This window comes from Sarcophilus harrisii, chromosome 2, assembly GCF_902635505.1.
Source record: "Sarcophilus harrisii chromosome 2, mSarHar1.11, whole genome shotgun sequence".
NCBI classification, from domain to species: Eukaryota; Metazoa; Chordata; class Mammalia; order Dasyuromorphia; family Dasyuridae; genus Sarcophilus; species Sarcophilus harrisii.
This window is the reverse complement of record NC_045427.1, coordinates 421,941,140-421,960,967: the sequence shown is the minus strand read 5'-3', so window position 1 is coordinate 421,960,967 and position 19,828 is coordinate 421,941,140. Positions and strand designations below refer to the sequence as shown.

Sequence of the window (19,828 nt, the reverse complement as noted above, 5' to 3'; positions counted from 1 at the left end):
CTATACAATCAACAAAACAGAAATAGGGGAAAAAAACTTATAACCAGAACATAGATTTATTATATATAAAAATCATTGACCCCAAGAAGCGATTTTAGCAACCTTATATAGGAAAAACAGGATGGGTATAATGGAATTTCAAAGTATTAATAAAGGTGAAGATTTACAGACCAAAATAGCAGAAGAGCAAGATCTGATTCAGATAAAGGAAACTAGCTAGTAAACACCGTAGCTATAGTTGATGTCTTAGCTTGATTCTGCAAGCTCTGGTTAGTTATGTGACATACTTATCTTAAATAAATGGCAGTTAAGAAAGTCAAGCTACAAATTCTCTTAACATTATGTAATAGATTCTGATATGGGACTTAAGAAGATAATTTTGTTGAATTAAATTTATTTATCAGATGATTCTCTAATGTAATTCATAAAATAACAAATTCATAAAGTAATGCCAACTCATCCTTTCTCTATATTAATTCATCCTTTTGCTTATCAGTCCATTCATCCATTCTTATTCATCCATCCATTTATTCATTCATTCCACAAAGCCCAGAGGAAAAAGAGAAAATATTGAGAATATACTATATTATAAATAGATTGTAGCTAGACGTGGGTTCTCTCACAGTTTAGATTGTGGTTATGGGTTAGGGTATCAAGGTAATATTCAAGCCCAATCTAATGTAAGAGATGACTTTGCTTGACTTTGGTACCTACCAAGATCATGTAACTCGCTGATGTATCAGAATCCTTCAAAAAAGCCCATGATAGTTTCCTTTCAAATCTTCCCCCTCTTCTAAATCTTTCCCTCTCCCTAACTTCTTAGGCCCATTAAGGGCCTCCATCCTCCCAATCTTTAGGCATGAAACTTAGATTCAATTCTTAGCTCATCTCTTTCTTTTACCCACATATCCAGTTTAATTGACAATAGCCAAATCCCATCGCTTCTACCTTCATAACGCCTTTCATACACTCTCACTTCTCTTCTTTGACATAACTACTACTCTGATATTGGTCCTTATCACCTCACACTTAGACTATTGAACTAGCCTGATAGTGCACCTTTCTACCTTGGACTGAGGACTGAGAACTAAAGATATCATAGGTTATGTCTTGACTTGAGTGTGAATTGGATTTAAGTGAGGCAGAATTGTACAAATTCTCACTTTTTCCTCCAGAGGAATTGGAATCTGGTGAAAAGACAGAAGTCAATAGTTCTCATCAACCCATTACACCTGAAAAAGTCTTCACATGCTTCATCTACAGTTTAAAGCCTGTTGGTTACCCTCAATCTGGTTTAACCCATTTGCTGAGAAGGTTTACTGGAGTGTGGTCACTGTACCATGTTATTCTTGAGTTGAGTACCAAGTAGATATCAAAGGTGGATGAGCAGCCCTGAAACAGTTCTACCTTCTGGAGTTCCTCTTACCTCTAGAATCAAATATAACATCTTCAATTCAGTTTCACAAGCTGGGACTTTCCTATCTTTCCAGTTTTCTTACACTTTAGTCCCCTCTACATACTCTGAGATCCAGTAATACCAGCCTCTTTGCTGTTTTTCATACAATAAACTAAATCTGGCTATTTCCATGTCTTTAATGCTCTCCTCACCTTAACTTCATCTCCTGGCTTCTTTCAAGTACCAGCTAAAATCTCATTTTCTATAAGAAGTCTTTCCCGATCCTCCTTAATGCTAGTGACTTCCCTATAAGATCACCTATAGTTTATTTTATATTTATATTTGCTTGTATGTAGTTGTTGTCTTCTTCCATTAGAATGTGAGCTCCTTGAAAGCAAGCGCTATTTTTTACTTTCTTTATATGCCCATTATTTAGCCCAGTGCCTTGCACATAATAGGCGCTTAATAAATGTTTGTTGACTAACTGACTTTCTCTAGAGCCTGGTGAAGGTGCTTTAAAAGGGATCAATGGGCTAGAGACAGTTTAGAGTTCAATCTCATACTCCTACTAAGGTTGCTAGCACTATGATATGGGACTGATCCCATAAAAACACAGAAGAGAATCTTGAAATCCAAGTTTGCTTAAGATAATGCATGGACTTAATTAGAGGCTATGTTGTTGGTATCTTGAAGTCCAAAGCCTAAAGTCTGAGAGATGGAGAATCTGGGAAGTTCAGGCTATGGGGTTACAGGCAAGTTTCAGGCTTTGGTGAGTTGGGGCACTGGGAGAATAGGGACCAAGGTTTCAGCATTGGAGATTAGAGATTCAGGACTGAGAGACTGGAAGTTCATATCTGGATGCTCAGGGTTAGAGGTTGGGTTCTTAAGATTAAAGTATCAAAAATGAGGTCCAGATGCTGGGCACTGGAGGATTAGGGATGTATGATTAGGAGCTACAAGTCAAATGGACTGGAGGCTAAGGTCTGGGAACTAGATACTTGGGGAAGGGCAGATGCTAAAAGCAGTCTAAAGGCCTCATTGGGAACTGGAATCTGGAGGCTCACTGCTAGAGAGACTGCAATATTAGGGGCTGCAGACTTAAGCTGGGTTGGGAGCTAGTATCTCTCAGCTGAAAGGAGTTGGGCTGAGAACTAACTAGTCAGGGTTAAGGGCTTGGGGCCTGAGATTTGGAAAGTAAGGAGGAACCTGGAGGCAAAGTGGTGACAGCTACTGTCCCCCAACACTTTCCTATCAGCAGTTTCTGGGAGAGAGCTTGCTCATGGAGCCCTTAGTCACTGATTATCAAGACAGCTGCTGAGCTGGGAGCTATTTTGGTGAAATTGGGCCTCACTGGATAGAAGGATGAGAGATTGGGGGCTTGAGGTGACTAGTGTAGGGAGAGCAGTCTCAGCCCCAGTTCCATGGGAATTTATATCATGTCTTATTGGGACAAGTAGAGAATAGATTGTAATTGTTAGTTAAACTATGGCCCTAGATTCCCAGGACAAGAGAAGAGACTTCCATGAAGACTGAAGTAGGCAGGAAAAATTTCCTGACAAACTTTGAAAGACTTAAGAATTCTAATTGGTGCAATGGTCAATAATGACTCTGCAAGACCAGTGAAGCATGTTTCCTAACTTTTGACAAAGAGATAGTGGGACTGTAGGTGCAGAATGGGATATATATTTCATTCATCCCCAATATGTGAATTTGATTTTTGACTCTATGTATTTGTTTTAAAGGAGGGCTACAAAAGAAATATTGGGAAATATATGGGAAGTGAAAGTGACACAAAAAAAAAAAACAGAAAAGAAAAAAGAATGTCAACTAACCCATATTCACTAACATTTACATAGCACTTTAAGTTTTGCAAAATACTATTATTATTAAATATTAAGTTATTAAAATTTATTATCTCACTGGATCCTCACAACAACCCCATAGATGCTATGTCATCCCCATTTTACAGTTGAGAAAAGTGAGACAACTTACCCAGGAAACAGAGCTAGTAAGTATATGAAACAGAATTCAAACTCAGGTCTTCCCAATTCTAAGTCATCTGTAAAATGGGAAAGATATTAGGCCTAGTTGCTAGTTCTCTTCAACTACCCCATCCCTTATATTTCCCTTAATACAGATTTTATCCTGCTTATTGATTGTGTCCATGTTACCTCATCTGTAAAATGAACTGGAGAAGGAAATGGCAAACCACTCTAGTATCTTTGCCAAGAAAACTCCAAACGGGGTCAGGATGAGTCAGACAGGACTGAAATGACTGAACAGCAACAACAAAGATTTAGGAAAGTGATAAAGAAAATGTTAGCATAGCAAACTAAATTTTAAAAATATGTCCTTTGGGACCCATTTTAAAAGTAGTCTTCACCTCCAGAGAAAGAACTGATAAACTCTGAATGTAAACTGAAGCATATTTTTAAATTTTCTTTATGTTTCTTGCTTTTATTATTTTCTTTTGTTTTTTCAACATGGCTAATATGGAAATATGTTCTGCATGACTTCACGTGTATAATTAATATCATATTGCTTGCCTTTTCAATGGGTGGGAGAGAGAAAATTTGGCAATCAAGTTTTTAAAAATTAATAGTATATGGATTACTTGCTGCTAGAGGAGGGAATGGTGAGAAGGAAGGGAGAAAAATTTGGAACACAAGGTTTTTACAAGAATGAATGTTAAAAACTATCTTTGCATGTATTTTGAAAATGAAAAGCTATTGTTAACAAATTAATAGTAAAAATAAACAAGTGAAAGAGAAAAAAACTAACAAAGGTATTTCTTTGTTGATTCCCCACCCTCCCCCCAAGAGATGTTGTTAAATATGTTCCAGCACATACTTGCTTATAAGGCACCTCAGAGGCCACCCAGAATAAGGTTGGAAAGATGTAGCTAAAAACCTATAATTTACACAGGTAAATGGAAACAACAAAGAAGGAATAAGATTCTTCTGTCCCTGAACTTCTAGAGATTAAAATCTAATGGAAAAAAAGACATAGACACAAATAATTATACTACAAGATGATATGTTATTAAGGCCACCTGAAACACACAGAGCAGAAAAGGATCACATCTACCTGAAAAGACTCAGGAAGACTTTCTAGAGAAAGAGCCATTTTCAAAAAAGTATAGAAATAAGGAAGGACTAATAGGTGTCCCTACTTTCACTTTCTCCTCCCTCCAGTCCATTTTTCTTACTAATGCTAGAAATGTCTTTCAGATTCAGAGATTCTAGTCTGTTGCTCAAAAATGCCCCATGTTTTCCTATTGCCTAATTTTTAAAACAATAACCTTTTGTTTTCAAAATATATGCAAAGATAGTTTTTAACCTTCACCCTTGCAAAAACTTGTGTTCCAAATTTTTTCTCCCTCTCTTCCCCCCATTCCCTCCCCTAGGCAGCAAGTAATCCAATGTATGTTAAACGTGCAGTCCTTCTACACATATTTCCACAATTATCATGTTGCACAAGATAAATTCAAAAAAAGGAAAACAAAAAAACAAAAAGCAAGCAAAGAAGAACCCAAAAAGGTGAAAATACTATGTTGTAATCCACACTCAGTCCCCACAGCCCTCTCTCTGGATGCAGATGGCTCTCTCCATCACAAGTCTATTGGAATTTGTTGCCTTCTTCTTAAAGTTGAATTTATTTTCAGTTAAGAAAAAAACTATTTTCTATCCCTTTGACTCTTCCCATTGAAAAAGTTGGAGAGAGAAGGGAAAAACCCTTGTAACAAATACAGATATTAAAGCAAAACAAATCCCCATGATAGCCATGACCCCCAAAATATGTTATTTTGTATCTTGAATCCATCACTTCTTTATCAAGAGATAGATAGCATGTGACATCATTGTGGTCAGTCATTGTGTTGATCAGAGCTTTAAAATCTTTCAAAGTTGTCTTTATAATGTTGTACTATTACTCTTCGGTGAAATGTACTGCGGACGTTTTCTTTCTTCCTTTGACCAGTTCAGATAAGAGTGTTATTCAACTATCATCTAACTCCCCCTTCTTATTGATATAGATACATTCTTGCCCACAGACCTCACACCCATCAAAGGAGCAGGGGATGTCTATCCAAGCATGTGGAGACTTCCTCCTGTGAAGTGGATGAGAATAATTTGTTTCAATGGCCATGAAGGCAGCTGAAGTAGGCTTGTGCTTAGTGAAGTGCTTAGTGCTTGGTCAGACATCAAAGACTCCAAGGTTATCCACTGCATGGCCATAGCCAGTCATCCTGACTCAAATTTATCTGCCCCTAGACTTTTATGGCTCTGGAAGACAAAGTGAGGCTGATGACTTTGCAGTTCTGCCTCACTTAAATCCAATCCAAATCAAGCTATCATATGATGTCATTAGTCCTCTTTGAAAATGAAAGATGAACAATTTGCATACCCCAAATATTTAAGATAATTTCCCTTAACCTTCCTTTACTTTCCCCCATCAAGTATATCCTCCCTTTCCTCTCTTTTTCATTCATTAAGACATAACAAAATCAATCCCAAGCCTTTTGTCCAATTAGGCTCTTTCTATGATTTCAGATGATGATGTAGTTCAGAAGAAAAACACGTTAGAATGTGATATTCTCTATCCTTATTAGAACATAAACAATGTGTCCTTATTTAGTCTGTTATTGTTTACTTGTGTTAAATTTATGTTTCTCTTCACTCAATTTGTACTTCAAAGTTTCTTTTCAGCTTTGGTCTTTTCATTAGAAATGCTTGGAAGTTCTCTATTTTATTAAAGATCTATTTTTTTCATAAAAGAGGGAAAAGGACCCACATGTGTAAAAATGTAGCAGTTCTTTTTGTGGTAGGCAAAGAATTGGAAAATAAATCGTTGTCCATCAATTGGGAGTGGCATAACAAGTTGTGGTATATGAAAATAATGGAATATTATAGTTCTATTAAAAAATGATGAACAAGCTGATTTTAGAAAGACCTGGAAATATTTACACAAAATGATGCTGAGCAAAACAAGCAGAACCAGGAATACATTGTACACAATAACAAGAAGAATGTGCAATGATCAGCTATGAAAGACTTGGTTCTTCTCAGGGTTCAGTGATCCAAAACCATCCCAATAGACTTTGGACCGAAAATGACATCTGTATCCAGAAAAAAAAAAACTATGGAGACTGAATGTAAATTAGTACATGCTATGTTCACTTCTTTTTTCTGCCTTTTTAAATCTCTCCCATGGTTTTTCCCTTTTGCTCTGATTTTTCTCTTCTAACATGATTCATAAAGCAATATGTATTAAAAATAAATAAATTTAAAAATAAAATAAAAGGTAAGGGTAGCCAAAAAAAAGATCTATTTTTTCTCTTGCAGTATTATACTCAGTTTTTTCTGGGTAAATTATTCTTGGTTGTAAATATATATCCTTTGCCTTCTGGATTATCATATTCTAAGCTCTCTATTCCTTTATGGTGGTGACTGTTAAATCTGGTATGATCCTTGCTGTGACTTCTTGGTACTTGAATTCTTTATTCCTCTTTGCTGCTGGTATTTTTTTTTTTCTTTGATCTGGAAATTCTGGATTTTGGCTCTAATATTCCTGGTAATTTGGTGATTTTTTTAAGGAGGTATCTGGTAGATTCATTATATATTTTGTCCATTGATTCTAGGAATTTAGGTAGTTTTCTTTTAAAATTTCTTGAAATATGATGTCTATGATCTATTTTTTTAATCACAGCTTTTGGGTAATCCAATGATTCTTAAAAATCTGTTTTCCAAGTCAGGCATTTTTGTTATATTTGCTTCTGTTTTTTGACATTACTTCAATATTTCTTCTTTTTCCCTCATGGAATTCTTAACTTCTATTTGGTCTATTATAATTTTCAGAGTTTGTTGCTTGGGCAAGGTTTTCTATTTCTTGTTCCAAGCTGTTAATTCCTTTTTCCATTCTTTCTTCCAAGGCTCTTATTTCTTTTCCATTTTCCACCTTTAGTCTTCTCACTTCATTTTTAAAAACACATTTTACTCTCTGTTTAACTGTTACATTTTTTGAAACTTTGATTGTAGGTGTTTGAGGGTCATTCTCTTCTTGTTTATAACTTGAGTATTTCTGTCCTCCTGGTTACTTTTTATGGTGGAATTCTCTTTTTGTTTGCTCATTCTTCCAGCCTACTTTCTAACTGTGGCTCTGTATACTTTTGATGAGAATGTCTAGGTTTTTCCTACTGCTGTTTTCTAAAAGTATTGAATATTATATTATTTCAGAATTTCAGACACAGTTCAGGCTAGAGCTTGCAAATTTCCTTTTTCTTTTTCTTTTATTTATTATAGCTATTTATTGACAAAACATATACATGGGTAATTTTTCAATGCTGACCCTTGCAAAAACTTCTGTTCCAAATTTCCCCCTTCTTCCCCCTACACCCTCTCCTTGATAGCAGGTAGTCTCATACATGTTAAATATGTTAAAGTATATGTTAAATACAATATATGTATACACATTTATACAGTTATCTTGCTGCACAAGAAAAATCTGATTTAGAAAGAAGGTAAAATTAACCTGAGAAGAAAAACAAGAATGCAGAGCCTGCAAATTTTCAATGCTCCTAAAGTGGTATGATCTTCGCAAAGTCTGCTGCCTCCCTAATCTCAGTTCTTCATTTTCTTGACCAGGGTTTGAGCAATACATCTGTGGGTTTGTCCTATTTGGAGTTCCAGGAAATTGCTGCTGAATTCAACCATTATAAGTCAGCTGGAAATTATCCAGCCATGGGCAGTGAGGAACAGATCTTCTAGTTGGCCCCTGTTCCTGCATCCTTCACCAACCTAGATCCCTCTGTGCTGGGTCTAAGATCTCTTCTTGCCTTGATACACAGGCTCTCCTTATAATAGAGAAGTCTGCAGGGCATACTCTTGGCCAGGCTCCATCCTCAGTGTCCAAAGATCTCTCTGTTACCCAATGCTGACCTGGGCTGGAAAAATGACTTGTTATGATTTTTTTCTCTTGGATTTCCTAATAAGAATTCATTATGGTTTATTTTCAGGACATGTTTGGGCAGAGGAACTAACTATATGTCTTTCTGTTACTACAGGATCTTGGCTCTGCCTCTGTCTTCACAATTTTTTTTTTCTGAAATAATCCTTTTCATTAGTTTTTTATGGCAGTTTTATTCCACTGCATTAAAATACCAAAATGTGTTCATCCATTCCCCAATTGATAGGAACCCTTCCCTGTTGTCTTCTGTAAGGTTTAAACTCTTTATTCAAAGCTCACCCTGAATTTTCAGTTTCCTCTCATAACTTCCCTCCAATAATGGAAGTGGACACTCCACTCAAAATAGGCAACTGCTTCCTGAGCATACCTCACACTTTGCCATTTCTGTATGGCTCATCATAATCTTACTGCTTTTTCAAATATATTCTTTCTTCTCCTTTACCAGTTGAATTCTTACCCAGACTGCAAAACCAGAGAATTTTTGCCTCTGTTTGGCACCTAACACCTCCAGGATTTTCACCTTTCCTCAATTCCCCTTTGTCAGTCATGAATGATCTCCCCTTCTTCATCTCACATAATATAACATTTGTGTCCTCCCATCTAGTGAGACAGAGGCGTCAGGCGAAGCAGTTTGGACTTGAACTTTAAGCAATAGGAAGTCGTGGAAGGTTCTTGAGTAAGGAGATGAATATGCCTAAGTATAATGAAAATTAATCTGGCAGAGTATAAAAAATGGCTCAAGAACCAGGAGATCATTATATACCTCAACAACGATACTGTATGAGGATGTATTCTGATGGAAGTGGATTTCTTTGACAAAGAGATCTAACTCAGTTTCAATTGATCAAGGATGGACAGAAGCAGCTACCCCCAAAGAAAGAACACTGGGAAATGAATGTAAACTGCTTGCATTTTTGTCTTTCTTCCCAGGTTATTTTTACCTTCTGAATCCAATTCTTCCTGTGCAACAAGTGAACTGTTCAGTTCTGCATACATATATTGTATCTAGGATACACTGTGACATATTTAACTTGTATAGGACTGCTTGCCATCTGGGGGGGGGGGGGGAAGGGAGAGAGGGGAGAAGACGGAACAGAAGTGAGTGCAAGAGATAATGTTATTAAAAAAAAAAAAAACTACCCAGGCATGGGCTCTGTCAATAAAAAGTTAAAAAATACATAAATAAATAAATAATGGCTCAGAAATTTACATTGGGTAGAAAAACTCATCATTATACTCCTAAAGTTGATAATCATTGGCCACAAGCAGTTGTTTAAAATATAGTGGTACCAAGAACACAAATATATTTATATTTTGCAGAAAATTCTGGGGTGCCAAATGGTGTCACATTGGAAGTGAGGTGATCAGTATGGAAAAAGATGCTCAGCATCCTGGCTTCAATTTTTTTTTTTTTTTTAGTAAAAAAAAATCAGCTTGAATCATTTCTAGATTTGTAATGGAGTACACTGATGCAGTCCAGTGAACATTCCCTTGGCACTGGTTTTAAATGTTTTATAAATCAGAAGCACCTGTTGAACTTGGTAATATGTGAAAGTTTGTAATTCTCTGAGTAGGTTTTCTCACATAGCATTGGCTTTAAAAAGTCAGATCATCTCTCCAAGGTTGAAAGTATTTTATGTTTGCTAAGTAAAAAATAAATTTTTTGTAGAATTATCATGCAGTCAAGCTAAAATAAATAGAATGTGTAGTTTTTATAAATGCCTTACCAGCTGAGAAAAATTTACATTCATAAAATTACTGTAATATATTGTCCTTGTACAAAAGAGTTTTAAAAAACTCCCCCAAAAAGGGAAAGACTGGGGGAGGGGTAAACTTGTTGTAAGGGATGGCTCTCTGGGAAGCAGAAAAGATATATTGGGAAATGTGGTTATAAAAACAAAAGAGAGCAATGACATTTTTCTTTAATAGAATGGAAAAAGAGACTAGAAGCAGGAAGATTGTTTCAGTTGTGCAGGCAAGGCCAGATAAGGACCTTAATGAGGGTGGGGGTGGGCTGCTCTCAGGGTCTCAGGACAGCTGGACAGAGAACAGAGGCAGGTTCTAGTCATAGGGGGTCAAGCTGGGGGGGAGTGGCATGCGGGGGAGACAGGAGGTACGGAGTCAGATCAGAGCCATGAGAACAGATGGAAAGGGGAGGGAATATTTATCCAGGAGAAGATAAAATACAGTGGATTTACTCCACCAAGGTTATCCTAAGGGGAAGGTTGGCCAGCTGTTCCCCAAGCTCATGGTGGGATGGAGGTGGCTTAGACTGAAGTGGGAAAGAGGGAGGGTGGAACAGTGGGAGAATGTTGAAAAACCACAGAATATCAGACAGAGCTGATGGTAATTTTTTAAAATGGTATTTCATTTATTCCTTAGAGATCATTTATTCCAACTCTCTCCTTTTATCAAGGCCCAAAAAGGAAAGTAGCTTGTTGAAGGTCATACAGTGAGATTGTAGCTAAGACCACCGGTCCCTCTTTCCCAAATTCATTGCTCCATTCAATACATTTCACTTATTGCTTCTCCTCTCCTCCCTCCTATGGGGAAGTGGGTAATTGGACCCCATAAAATGATAGTATGGCCCCGATCTCAAAGATCTTTTGAGCCCAGAAAACACCCAAGATATGTTTCATGCTCCTGGTAATATTCTTCCTCTCTGCCTGGATTCCCTTCCCCAGCTTGATATTTTAAAACTATGACTAAAAAATAATAATAAAAATAATATAAAAGCTATAATTGTGTTTAAATCTGGCCTCTTACTAGCTGTGTTTCTGGGGCCCTACCAGTACCACAGAGACAATAATAGCATGTACCTCACTTACCCTGAGTCTCAGTTTCCTCATCTGTAAGGAAAAGATGATAGCATTTAAACTACTTATTTCACTGGGATATTGTGTGGAAAGAGCTTTGTAAACCTTTAAACATAACAAAGATGTAACACTCAGAGCATCAAAAAAATCAAAGAATCTCAGAAGGGACCTCAGAGGCCATCTAGTTCATCTGCCTTCTCTGGGGCTAGGCTGTGCCGGTCCTTATCATCCCCAAGGCAGGGCCCCTGCACTTCATGGTGCTGCCCCCTCCACACACAGACAATGCTTGGGCACTGTGCCCTTGGGGGAGGTGGAGGGGGAGCCTTGGACAGACAGGGGCAGCTGCAAACCTATCTATAGCTCTCTGTGCCCTTCAATTGTTGTTCCCAACTTCAAACAATAGTCGGACAGAGGATTAGGACCCTCTCCCAGGTCCCTCCCCCATGAAGTGAAATGAATCCCATCATAGCCTGTTGCAGGAGGCCCCCAAGGAGCCTGGGACCTGGGGCATCTCTGATCATGTGGGGTTTCCCCAGTCAGATAGAAGGGCTCTGGAGAGAGACTAGACCCCAGCACTAAAGCAAGGGTGTGCCCTCTGTGGGGCTGGGGAGCAGCCTGAAGTACAAGGTAGAAATGCTTTGCTGAAGGGAGAGAGGGAAAGATTTAGGGGGAATGACTGGGTTGGGGGAAATATTGGAGGGCATAGTCAGTCAGAAGGAGGAAAGTCAGAGCACAGAACACCAGAATGTCAAAACTAGAAAGGAGCTCACTATACAAAGGTGGAAAGTGCCTGAGATGTCAACGCTGAAGCGAACTTTAAACCATAGGACATCAAATGTCAGAACAGGATAGAACCTAAAAACTATATGGTGAAATCCTCTCATTTTACAAAGAAAGGAGCTGAGGTCCCAATGTCACAGAGCAAAATACAAGACATGAAATCAGATCTCATTCTCAGACCAGGACTCTGTTCTATTATATCATAATGAGGTTTGGAGAAGTGGGGGAGGAGGGGTAGATAAGGATGAAGGATTGTAGAAGAGGAGTCAGGTTTGGGTGTGTTCTGGTTTGTGGCAGCTGGGCTGGTGCTGGTGTTGGATGGGAATGGAGTAATGATAATAATAATAATAACTTTATGTAGTACTTTTAAAGTCTGCAAAGCTCTTTATATAGATTTTCTCATTTGATTCTCATAATCCAGTGAGAGAGGTGCTATCATTGCCCCCATGTTACAGATGAGAAAACTGAGGTCAAGAGAACTTAAATAATCAGAACACCCAACTAGTAAGCACTAAAGACATGATTTAAACTCAGGCCTTCCTGCATCCAAGACCAACACTCTCTGGCACCCAGCTAGAAGACCAGTTCCAATTTAGAGACTCTATATCCTTAGGGAGAAGGATTTTTTTCTTAATTTTTAATTTTCAGTGGATAGAGCATTAGCCCTGAAGTCAGGAGGGCCTGAGTTCAAATTTGACCTCAGACACTTAACACTTACTAGCTATGTGACCCTGGGCAAGTCACTTAACCCCAACTGCCTCAGCCAAAAAAAATTTTTTTTAAATCTTCCTCAGCAAGAACCACAAGACTTGGCACATAATAAACACTTATTAGAGTTCACTGAACGAATGAATTGCAGAGATTGGATCACAGGGACCCATGGTCTAGATGTACAATCTAAGATAATAAGACTGGAACTACAGGTAGATAAAGGCTATAGAATATTTTAATGTTTTAGGATGATGTATGAAAACTTATGTCAATCTACATTTATTAAGCATTAACTATATATGCCTAGCACTTTACTTAAAGTGCCAGGGATACAAAGAAAGGTAAAAATAGTTCCTGTCCTCAAGAAGTTTCATTCTAATGTGTGTATGTATTCTTATATGTATAGATACACATATATAATTTTAATATAACATATGTGTGTAAATTCAAGGAGCTTACATTCTAATATATATATAACATATATGTACTCTAATGTATATATATACACATATATGTATATACACATGCATACACACATATATTCTACTATAACATGTAAGTTCCTCAAGGAGCTTAGATTCTAATATATGTATATATGTATATGTATCCTCAAGGAGCTTACATTCTAATAATATATATATATATATACATACATACACACAATGTATATGTGTGTATAGAAACATATAAAACTAGGTTCATGCCAGATGGCAAGTAATTTCAAAGAGCAAGACACTAGTCACTGTAGTAAGATTAGGAAAAGTCCCACAGAGAGGGTAGGATTTGAGCTGAATCTTTTGTTTCTTTTTTCTTTTTTTTTAAGTTTCAAGGAATTGGGATTAAATGACTTGCTCAGTCACACAGCTAGAAAACATCAGTATCAGAGATCACACTTGAACTCTGGTCCTCCTGGCTCCAGGGCCAGTGCTCTAGTCTCTGCACCACTTGGCTATTTTTTGAGCTGAATCTTAAAGGGAAGTCAGGAGGCAAAGGCAAGGAGGGAGACCATTCCAGAGACTGAGAACAGCCAATGAAAAGGCCTGGAGTATGTGTTACTGGATGGATCATTATAGAGTGAAAGATGACTTGAAAGGCTTTGGATGCCAAATGGAGCATTTTCTTTCTTTCTTTTTTTTTTTTTTTTAATTTAATAGCCTTTTATTTACAGGATATATGCATGGGTAACTTTACAGCATTAACAATTGCCCAAATGGAGCATTTTCTATTTGATACTGGCATATGTGACGGTCAGCCTATCCCTCTATTTCTTGTCCTCTAAGTCATTCTTATCTGGCCAATGAACTTCCTCAGTTATGGAGTCATGGAAGCTTGTTGGGCCTCTGATTGAGAAGACCTGCCTGGAGTGGCCAGGATCGATGGAGAGCAAATCATTCCCTAGCAGCCTAATAGGACAGAAAGAAGCCTGAACAAGCAATCAGAAGACTATGGTTTTACTCCTGGCTTTATGGCTAATTTGGGGGGGTAACCAATCCAGTGCTTATTCACAGCACTGGCACATAATAGGTGCTTAATAGACACTTGCTGATTTGGCCAAGTCCCTCTGGGCCTCAGATTTCCTAGAAATAAAATGAGCTTAAGAAGTATTGTCCTGATTCTCTCACAAGGCTGTCTAGAGAATAAAAGATGTGCTGGAAAGCCGTTTATATCTGAAGTGACACCCTAGCTGTGAGGGAGTCTTATTTCTGAGTGATTGGACAAGTGTTTGACTTGCACCTAATTTCCTAAGGATGTTAGGCCCTGTGAGGGGGCCTAGCAGGAGACAACACAGTCTTCCCAAATAGAAGATCACAGTGATACAAGAGTCACTTATGTGGAGGAGGGAACAAAGTGAAAAGAACATCATGGAGAATTAGGAAAATTTGCTTCAAACGGTAGGTTGATAACCTTTGTGACTTGGTACAAACTGTCACTTCTTAAGATTTGGTTCCTTCTTTAGGAATTAAATGAGATTTTTGGAAAATGCTTAGCCCGGTGCCTGGCACATAATAGGTGCTTAATATGTTCCTTGTCTTCTTCCTTAAAATGAGATGGCTCTAGGTAATTTGTCAAGTGTCTCCCAGGTCCAAATCTTAAAATCCTACTTTTTAACCATTCTTTTTTTTAGTGGGAAAAGCACTGGATTGGGAGTCTTGAAGATCTGGGTTCAGAACCTGGCTCTGCTACTCAATTAGTAGTGTGGCTTTCTTGTGCCAGTCACTTTATCGCTCTAGGTCCCAGTTTTCTCATTTGTAGAATAAGGAGAATTAGGTTTAATGACCACACTTAAGTATTTTCCAACCATAAATCATTATAAAGATTATGCAGTAGGCCTAAAGCTTGGGCACTATACTATGTACTCATTCTACTAATTCACTCTATTACTCAAAGATTGAGGTTGGTTTTATTGATCTTTTAGGGCCCCCAGTTCTTGCTTTCTATGAAAGTTACACAAGGGACAGGAAAACCTGGACTCATGTATTCCATTTCAGGCTATAGACAGTAAGTGCTATAGAAAGGGAATCAGGAGATACATGGCAGGTGCCCAGATAATCAAGGGAGGCTTCCCAAAGGAAGGGACCATAAAAATGGACTTTGACTTCCCTCCCCAGGCCTCAGTCCCACAATAGTTCTCTTTGGTCAGCTATACTCTAGCCCTCTCCTCCTCCCCCCATCTCCCCTCCTCCCCAGTGTCTATTCTTGGGTCAGAGATAAGGCTCTTCCAGCTGCTGCTGTTTGTCTCTGTCTCCTCCCGGAACCACCACAGCCCTGGATAAGGGGCTGGAGCCATCCAAGACCCACAGGCGGGTGGGGGGTGGGAACCTAGGATAGCTAAGAGACCTGCTTTGTGATCTGCTCCTTTCTAGTGACACATGGGCTAAGCAAGACAGGTATGTAGTAGGCGTCTATCTGGCAGGCAAGATGGGGCATGGACTCCAACACTTTTTTGCTCGGGGCCCTAGGCTGGGGGCTCATATTCTAGATTTTCAAATTCAGAGAACCAGACTAGACATTCTCTAAAGTCCCTTACAGTTCTAAATCCTATGATTCTGTGACCCTAATAGGTCATAGGGCCAAGGCTCAAGACTCTAGAGATTTGGAGGAAGAAGGGGAAAGGATGTGATGGTGTAAGGGGTAAACTGAGCTTTCTGCCCCACAAAGAATACAATCAGTAACTCCCCTGCATGTTACAGATGACATGGGTGGAGGAAGTTTTAGGGGGTTCTGATATTCTAGGGGAAATATCCTAGATGTTCTGACACTTTGGGGAAGGTTAAAGTTTGGGGGACTCTTACAGAATGGAGGTTTGGAAGCTGACACCCTCAGTTATCAAAAGTGTTCTGACAGTTCAGGAGGAGCAGAGTTCTGGGAGGGGGCAGGAAAGAATAAGGAGGCAAGGTGGGATAGTTAAAAAAAAAAAAAGTACTTGCTTCCAGTCTGAGGACCTGAATTCAAATCATACCTCTGATGCTCTTGGTGCAAATTATTCTTAGGCATTGGTTTCCTGATCTATAAAATGGGTTGGGAGGTGTAGGATTAGTGAAGTTCACATCGGGACCACCTAAGTTGGTTTTATCTGGGGCAAACGCTGAGAATCTAAGAATGCTGCCCTCCTGGGAATCCCCCTAAACCATGCCCTCCCTCCCCCCTATCCCCCATACAAAGCTCATACGATGAGATTACGCAGAAAGAGGCCAGTCATATAGAGCAGAGAGGGAGTCTTCTTGCCTTTATTGGACACTTGTTTCTCTCCAAATCCCAGGAAGCACTCCCCTGCCCCCTCCCAGGATCCTTCAGTCCATCCCCAGGATATTACTGTAGGACAGAAAACTTTGAGGGGAATTAAAGGGTTGGATGGCCTAGGTCTGTGTCTGTTTTCATGCGAAAATGCTTTTTTCTATGTAAGTGCTCATGCTGATGCTGATGTGCTTGAGACGGCTTTTCTATGTGCATGTTTGTGTCAGCGTGTGCCTGTGTATCTGACCATTCACAATAGGGCTTCGGGCTGGCACAGCCTTGTGTGGGACCCAGGTCTAGCTGAGGTGGCTGCAGGGCTCTTGCTTCGCCAGAGTCCGTATGACTGAAGGGCTGAGGGGGGCCCCAGTACCCTGAGGAGGGCCGGCCTGCCTCCGGAGTTCCATGATACGCCTGGCACACCCGATTCTTGTGCCACAGCTGTCTGGCAGAGTCGGGCCTCATTGAGAAATTGCTCATCAGCTCTGTGATGTCTTTCCTCTCTTCTGTATCCATCCTCCAATCATTTTGTCTGGTGTGGGTGGCCAGGCTCTGGGAGGAGTTGCGCGTCACTGATTCTGTGGCCTCCGGGAGAGAGAAGAGTGCTATGGGGCCCAGCTGCCCACAGTTACAGCTGGCAGGGTGCTCCGTGGTTGGAGCCCCCAAGGCCTCAGAGATGGGGATGAGGTTGGACTCCCACAGCAGCTTGCTTCTGTCCACAACCCCTGTGGATCCCTCGCCGTCAGGGGACAATACCGCATCCCAAGGGCCTTGGTCCCTCTCTGTGCTGCTCATACTGTCTCCCTCTGGGAAGCACGGCATGCTGTCTGGGATGATTTCATTCTCCAGAAGGGCATCTTCCGCCTCCGATGCGGGGCGGCCCATGATCTGTAGCAGAGGGCCTTCAATCTTGGGCAGGAATGGCTGGCTGTTCTTGGACCCTAGAAAGCGTCCAAAGCAAAAGCTCAGGATGTTCTGGATACTGATGTCCATTTCCCAGGGGCTGGGGGCCCACACTCATGAGCGGGCACAGAGATGGACCTGATCCTTCAAGGGGGAAGAGGAGAGGGGAAATTCTCTTTTTGTAGTGAAGCTCTTGGACAAAGAGGTTTGGAACTACACAAGGAGCTGCCTCAAGGGTGAAGTTTCAGGCTGAGGGGATTTGACTTTCCTGTTAGACATTAAATATCTGTGCACCTGGGGGTGAGGGAAATGGTTTCCAGTCTTCTCAGTGAATCAGGTTTCTTTAAATCTGGGTGCTGGTAGCCAGATTTGTAGGCCTGGCCTGGCCTGTGAGTTTCAGGGTCTTGCTGTCTGACTCAGCTGCCCCTGGGGCCAGGGATGGTCCTGACCCTACGTGGACTGAGCAGGTAACGTCCAGAACTCTCTTGGGCTCAACAGCTGGTGATGGTGTGTGGGGCCTGGAGGGATGGATGGATGGATGTTGAGTTCCAGGTCCTGATCACCACCGAGTGGCCACCAGATGATCACAAGGGCAGGGGGATGTCTGACAGCCTCTCCCAGGCCCTAGGCCGAGGGACTGGGACAGCTTCCCTGCAGGAGAGAGGGTGGGATTGGAGAGGACGGGGTAGCTGGTATTCTCAGGGCCCTGGGTGGCTGGAGGTGGGGATTGTCCCCACAGGAAATGAATCTTGTAGACTGGCTGGGTTTTTGCCTAGGAGGTAGGGGAAAAGGATACCTCTATTCTTCTGCCTTGTTTCAGTCATTTACTATTCTAATTCCCTAACTATCTCCCAAGTAGGGACAATCTCAAAGCCTATCAGAAAATATTTTCTCTCTCTCAGTGTCTCTGTTTCTCTCTGTCTCTCAGTCTTTCTCCCCTTCTTGTAGAAGAATAGAGTCAAGATGGTTCAGTTGACTCTCCTGAATTTTCAATCAAGAAGGTTTGGTTTAAATTTCAGCTCTAAAATAACTAGCTATTTGACCTTTAACCTTTCTGAACCCCAATTTGTTAATAGGCAAAAAATAAATAGGGAATAATGCCTACACTATCTACTTTACAGGTTTGTTAGTAGGAATCCCACACTTGGTTATTTTAAAGTGCTTTTTGTGTGTGAGAGAGAATCATAATTTTCCTGGACTTAATACCTGGGCTTCTTGAAGGGAAACGTTATACATAGGCCGATTGGAATCATCCCCGAGGGGATGGGGAGCTCACTCCTGAGTGTTTCCTGCCTCTTTGTCCCAGAGCCATCCCCAGCCCATCTCCTCTCTGGAGCTCCTCCCTCCTTGGGCAGGGAATTGTTGACAAAACACCATAAGTAATACCACCCTATTCTACCACTGGTAGAATGAAAATAAATTGAATGGGGGGAGAGGGAGGCTGAATGTTGGAGAAAGAGAAGGGGGAATTAGTCTCTAGGGGCGGCTGAACCATCCTTACCCCAAAAAAGTGAGCAGGGGACCTGGGCCGCACTCTGGGGAGTCCCCTCCCCATCCCAGCGTCCTCCCTTCAGTCTCGAGTTTTCATCATGCCCCCCGGGAATGCTCTGATTTGTCAGGGTCAGCCCCGAGTGGTGCCCCCTGCCGTGATCCATCGGCGGGGTAGCTCCTCCTCCCCAAACCCTCCCCAAATCTTTCCCAAACCCGTTTATTCACCTGCAGAGTCTGGCGCCGCCCGGGGTTCTGGTCCTTACGGGCATTGTGGGGGTCTCAATGCCGGTGTTGACGTCACAGCAGCCCCGGCCCCACCCCCGTCCCACTGTGAGCCAGGCTCAGGCCCGAGTAGAAATCCCTCTCCCACCCCTCCCACGCCCTCACCTCTAGGGTGCCGTGACCCCCTTTTCCCGACGGAATGGAAGCGAGCCCGGGCACGGAGCCCCTGGAGAGGGCTGGCTCACACCAGCCTCCACTGAACTCCCTGGACCACGCCAGGGTAAAAGAAGACAACGGAAGAAAGACCCGGTAGCTTCCCGCTTTGGGAGAGCTGGACAGCGCACCTCCTACCTCAGCCCCATCCCGCGGAATCAAGTTCCAAACCGCGCGCAGTTAGGGGATAAGGTGTCACGCGAAAAGAGGCTTTGCGCGGAGAGCAAGCTAGGCCGCTGGTTTCTCGGGGTACCACCCGTGTCTGGGACCTCTCTCAGGGGTGTCACAAACCAGCTGTGTGACCTGAGACAAGCTATTTCACCTTTCAGTTTCTTGGGCTGTAAAATTGGGGGCTAGGGGGTGCAGTGGACAGAACGCTGGTCCTGCAGTCAGGAGGACCCGAGCTCAAACTTGACCTCAGGTGCTTACTACCTGAATGACCCCAGGGGCAAGTTTCATTTCATGGCTCAATTTCCTCCTCTGTAAAATGGACTGGAGAAGGAAAGGGCAAACCACTCCAGTATCTTTGCCGAGAAAGCCCCAAATCGGGGTCAAGAAGAGTGGAACACGACTCAACAAAGAATGGGGAGGTTGACTCCTT

General features: G+C 41.2%; 1 protein-coding gene across 3 annotated transcripts; it reads right to left on the bottom strand.

The window, feature by feature from the left end:
* Positions 1-16,367: 16,367 nt before the first annotated feature.
* LOC100929784 lies at positions 16,368-19,415 on the bottom strand. 3 transcript variants are annotated; one of them, XM_012553086.2, is made up of 2 exons: positions 19,018-19,415; positions 16,368-17,952 (listed from the first exon to the last, which is right to left on the bottom strand). In XM_012553086.2, exon 2 carries the CDS (start codon positions 17,389-17,391, stop codon positions 16,507-16,509), a length of 885 nt encoding a protein of 294 aa, XP_012408540.1. In that variant the 5' UTR covers positions 17,392-17,952; positions 19,018-19,415; the 3' UTR covers positions 16,368-16,506. The 3 variants fall into 3 exon arrangements, with proteins under 3 accessions (XP_012408540.1, XP_031809759.1, XP_031809758.1); XM_031953899.1 differs by having other exon boundaries at positions 18,803-19,028; XM_031953898.1 differs by lacking the exon at positions 19,018-19,415 and adding an exon at positions 18,803-19,011 and having other exon boundaries at positions 16,368-17,339.
* Positions 19,416-19,828: the final 413 nt, after the last annotated feature.

What these genes read in the sequence shown, in the direction of transcription:
- LOC100929784 (XM_031953898.1), bottom strand. Translation starts at nt 18,956, where the DNA reads ATGGATCACGGCAGGGGGCACCACTCGGGGCTGACCCTGACAAATCAG. An exon ending in CCCCTGCTCACTTTTTTGGG is followed by an intron (nt 17,340 to 18,802) that starts GTAAGGATGGTT and finishes GACGCTTTCTAG; the next exon opens with GGTCCAAGAACAGCCAGCCA.